The following is a 4,524-nucleotide window of genomic DNA, read 5'->3' as shown; positions in this document are numbered from 1 at the left end:
CCGGCGCCGCCTCTTGCGGCCGAGAGGGCACGCCGGTGCCGCTGCTTGCAGTTAAGAGGGGCGAACAGATGGGAGGAGGGGGATGAGAAGAGACGAGGGAGAGAGAGAGACGGGCTGGCGAGAGAGATATTTGTGCGCTCGCTCGCTTCACGTGCGGGACGCAAAGGGCCACACGACCGGGCCCAGGCGTCATCGACATAAGCTAGGGAGGGAGTGACGTGAAAATGAACAAGATTTGCAAAGGGTGGACGCGTGGATGGCCTGAGAATGCCTATAGGATTCAAGTTGACATGCCACTGCAATCCTATACTTTTCCTATTCCTATATTTTCAAAATCCTGTGAATCAAAGAGGCCCTTATATGTTCAACTACCGCAGAAACTTTGAGTGAATGGTCATCGGTGACACTCACATGTCATGAGTAAGAGTAACTAGAAAAAATAGCAGTGATGTGTCCCTTAATTAATGGGTGTGACATAGTTATGTCACATCTAACCTGATGTCCATTATGTTTGTGGTCTATATTTTTTCTTAATTTGTCTTTGTTTCTTGTTGACGTGTTATTTGTTTGTGAAAACTTAGATATAACATCTTTTTTTTGCGGAATAGATATAACATCCTTAAAGAACATTCAGATGTGAATTAGACAAACTGATAGTGCAATTGCCAATGATGTGCACCCATTTTGTACCCTACAGTGGCATGACCCACATCAATGACGTGCCCCCCTCTTCCCCAATTGTTACCAGAAACTTCTAGAGTGCGCTCCCACCATAAATCTGACGACCATGGAGAGAAAGAAAGATGCCGACAAAGAGCAAAATTATACAAAACCGAATATCTATCTAGATGAAGGAAAACGAAAAAGAAAAGAAATGACACAATCAAGATAGAGATCGACGAACTATAACAACGACCATCAACATCAACCATCTTTTGACATCACAAAGACGACAAGAGATGTTCTTGAGCAACAACGTCGATGACCAAACAACACTATCCCCGGAACGAACCATCGAAGGTCACATCATGGAGTTTCACGCTAAAGCACTCCGGAGATAAATGAACCGTTAAAGCATCCTAGCTAAAACACATCAATTCACATGGGTATCACCCAAGCGCTACAGCTGGCGCACTAAAACAAATCGATTCGCAGAGGTGACAAGCGAACGGTTCACATCCAGGCACTACATGTATGGTATTGAGAAAGAGTAATTTGAACATGCTCCGTCTTACCCACCTCTTTTCACATGGAAGATAACACTCGCACAAGAGAAAGTTAGCAATGCAGATAGCACGAAAATCATTCAGAACCAATCTTTTGCTTTTTTGCCGCCCGGGAACTCTTCGGCACTGCACTCGTCGGTTTTCTCTTAGCGACCAGGATCGAGGGCAAGAGATGATCTTCTGTAGCAAGAATCGACTTGAGTGCAGCACATGCAGCCTTCTGTTCGGACAGCCTTTTATTCTTAGCACGGTCGTCGCTGACATAGGAAACGCCCTCAAAGAGAACACTTGATTTCCAGTATGTCATCTCAAGCTCTTTGACTATGGAGGAAGAATAGACAGGCAGGCTTGACTTGGATTTAAGTGCAAACTCACGCAGAATAGATTTCGCGCATAATTCATCCTAAAATAAAATAAGTTGTAATCTGGCTAAGCCCATATATTCAGACTAGCTAGAAGAATACAGTAGTAGGCTGGATAGTAAAACAGGAAGATAAAATATGGATTAACATATATAAGCTTACAAAAAGGCTACTTGTAATGTTAAGTCACTTGTTCAGCAAGATGAAGTTGAGAGTATGAGAGTTGACTTCTACTTCTCGTACGATAGGCAAACATACAGCTGTTCTTATTTGCAAAATTGGTACTTACAATATTTAATTTGTTATGCTAGAGCATTACAACTTTAAACTTAAGATGCATTTGGTTTGTAGGAAATGGGTACAGGAATTTCATAGGAATACTATTTATTTCCTGTGTTTTTGGAGAAAACTACACATCCACTCAAAGCTCATTTTGCATATAGGAACGACACAAGTCAATTTCTTAGGATGGCAAGTGTCATCCTATCAAATTCCTATACTACTCCTAATTCCTACGTTTTGGTTTCCTCCAAACCGAATGAGCCCTTAGCGAGGATAATACTGCATCTCCAGGCTGGATGTCTATTTGACACTTATCAGACACACAACCTTCTATCGTTGTTCAAAGTCAGTTTAACATGCTACTACTTTGCACATGATGGACAAACATAAAGTAATGCTGAGTTATAACATTGATACAACTCAAGCTGCACGTTTATTTACCAGACTAACCTTCCATTACTGTTCAAAGTCAGTTTCAGGGGCTAATTTGCAGATGATATTATATAGATAAACATAAAGGCATTAGTTGTAAAATTGATACAAAACTTAATTTTTTTATGCTAGAACATTATAGCAGAAAGCTTGGAGGATAACTACTCCATCTCCAAGCTGGATAGGCGTGAAGAAGAGCTACCAATTTGAGGTCTATTTATCAGATGTAAACGATTGCAGCTATGAAGTATGGTAAGACAGGTTTGTGCAAGTACAAAACAGAATCCCCATACCTTCTCGATCCTCAAGGTAACATCGTCGCATTTACCCAACAGGCTTGTGCAAGCAACTTGAGCAGCATCTAATTCTGCCTCTTTGCGCTGTAGATGGGCCTCCAGTGAACAGAAAATATCATCATTCACTTTGACCTCAGACCTGAATTTCAGGTTATGCAGTTCTCCTTCAATTTTTGTGACATAGACAGGAAACATCTGGTACGTCCTCAAACAATAAGTCTCTAACTTGTTTCTGTAATAATAACCTACATAGCAAATTATTACTAGTTAATATGTGAACACATAACATAAAAAGGACATGCAATATAATATAAGCAATGCAAAATAAAGCGGCATTCACCTTGAGTGCTGATTGGTTCCTTTAATTGATTCAAGGCCTCCAAAAGAGTAGGACCATTGTACCAATCGAGATGAGAGCCTCTCTTAGAGATATTGTTACCTTCTTCATCACAACTTATTGTCACAATTATGACATTGGACCCAGATTTTACAAAATGCGAAGAGAGTTGTCCCTCTACTGCATTGTAACTGTGCTCATCCATCTACACGGATAATAAACACCAGAATGTGACATAAACTGATAAAAGTAAACAACTACGATACTAAAACTCTATATAATATGGCAGATCTATACGAACCTTGCAGCAGCAGATGATCTGCTTACCACCATTGAGGAAGCCATGTTGTTCTATTAGCCTCAAAACCACTGGTTGTGGATTCAGTCATCATCACAACAATGCAATCGGCTTTCTCTGCTTTATCGATCACACAAAAAATATAGTTGCTGCCCTCGAACTTCCACAGGAGTGATTGATCTCTAAGCTCCTTCTTGGCAACCTCAAGGAGATACTTAAGTGGACCCTGGGGATTTTTCTCAAGTTCCGCTATGACACTCCTGCTGATAGCACCCAGCTCTCTCATGAGAGAGTTATACATGGTATAGTTCATCTCACCAAGAAAAAAGACGTTGATGTGTCTCTTCTCTTTTCCCATGTTGTATGTACCTGAAAAAAAAAGTAACAAACGGCCCACGTTAGAGATGAGTAAAATCAAGACATTATATAATCATTCGACATTAGTATATTGACGAATATGTGCGAATAGATCTTACTGGTACAAAGAGCTAATCAAGACAGTATTAGCACACTATGCTATCCATAAAGATAATCAAGACAGTATCTCCGCTGAAAAAATATTCGTTCAATGGAACAAACAACCAAGACGATCGAGAACCGCAGCTAACAACGGACGAATTCCATACTACTGCAATCGTTACATGAGATGAGACACAACCGTGGAACTTATAGGCAGTGACGAACAGCTTTGACAGGGAACTTATCTATACCAACTCCAAGATCCCTAGATAGGACACGAGCACATGAGATGAGAAAGTGATCCACACTTCTTACCGGAGATCGATGACGTAGCCGCTGTGGTTTGGGGTGGCGCTGGCTGCGGCAGCGGCGCCGTCTCTGACTTGCGGAGGTGCTGCCGTGCTGGCTGCAAAAGTTCGCCGGAGTATAAGGTATTGGATGAGTGTCCAACTCGCCAACGCTACTTCTGATGAGGGAAACGCCAACGCTAGGTAGCTCGCACGTGCACGCACTGTTGTACAAGCAGGAAGGCCCAAACACCACGGGCCCGTTCGCCTTAAAGGAATCGTGGTTTCTTAGTATCTTTTCTTTCCCAGCGTGCATCATTCCATAGGAAAGTCTGAGTCCTCCTATATGACGCACGCAGGCGTTAGTTAGACGAGGAAATACCCCACGTTGGTCCAATTCTTTTTTTAACACAGTACAACCGCAAGCGCTCATATACACGCGTATACACTCATCCCTATGAATGCTAGGCACCTCGTCATCGACAGGAACGTCTCCTCCCACTTATTACGCATCACCGAAAATCCTGAAATAAATTCAGAAATAA

General features: G+C 41.9%; 1 protein-coding gene across 1 annotated transcript; it reads right to left on the bottom strand.

The window, feature by feature from the left end:
* Positions 1–1,302: 1,302 nt before the first annotated feature.
* On the bottom strand, positions 1,303–3,140 carry LOC125528413 (double-stranded RNA-binding protein 4-like). The gene is made up of 3 exons (XM_048692895.1): positions 2,939–3,140; positions 2,596–2,843; positions 1,303–1,629 (listed from the first exon to the last, which is right to left on the bottom strand). The coding sequence occupies exons 1-3, from the start codon at positions 3,138–3,140 to the stop codon at positions 1,303–1,305; spliced, it is 777 nt and encodes a 258-aa protein (XP_048548852.1).
* Between the last annotated feature and the right edge of the window lie 1,384 nt (positions 3,141–4,524).

The sequence above is a fragment of the Triticum urartu genome, unplaced genomic scaffold (assembly GCF_003073215.2).
Source record: "Triticum urartu cultivar G1812 unplaced genomic scaffold, Tu2.1 TuUngrouped_contig_4856, whole genome shotgun sequence".
In the NCBI taxonomy this organism is placed as follows: Eukaryota; Viridiplantae; Streptophyta; class Magnoliopsida; order Poales; family Poaceae; genus Triticum; species Triticum urartu.
The sequence above is the reverse complement of the archived record's forward strand: the minus strand, read 5'-3'. Positions and strand labels throughout refer to the sequence as shown.

What these genes read in the sequence shown, in the direction of transcription:
- LOC125528413 (XM_048692895.1), bottom strand. Translation starts at nt 3,140, where the DNA reads ATGGATGAGCACAGTTACAATGCAGTAGAGGGACAACTCTCTTCGCAT. An exon ending in GGAACCAATCAGCACTCAAG is followed by an intron (nt 2,844 to 2,938) that starts GTGAATGCCGCT and finishes TTTGCTATGTAG; the next exon opens with GTTATTATTACAGAAACAAG. An exon ending in TTACCTTGAGGATCGAGAAG is followed by an intron (nt 1,630 to 2,595) that starts GTATGGGGATTC and finishes ATTTTATTTTAG; the next exon opens with GATGAATTATGCGCGAAATC.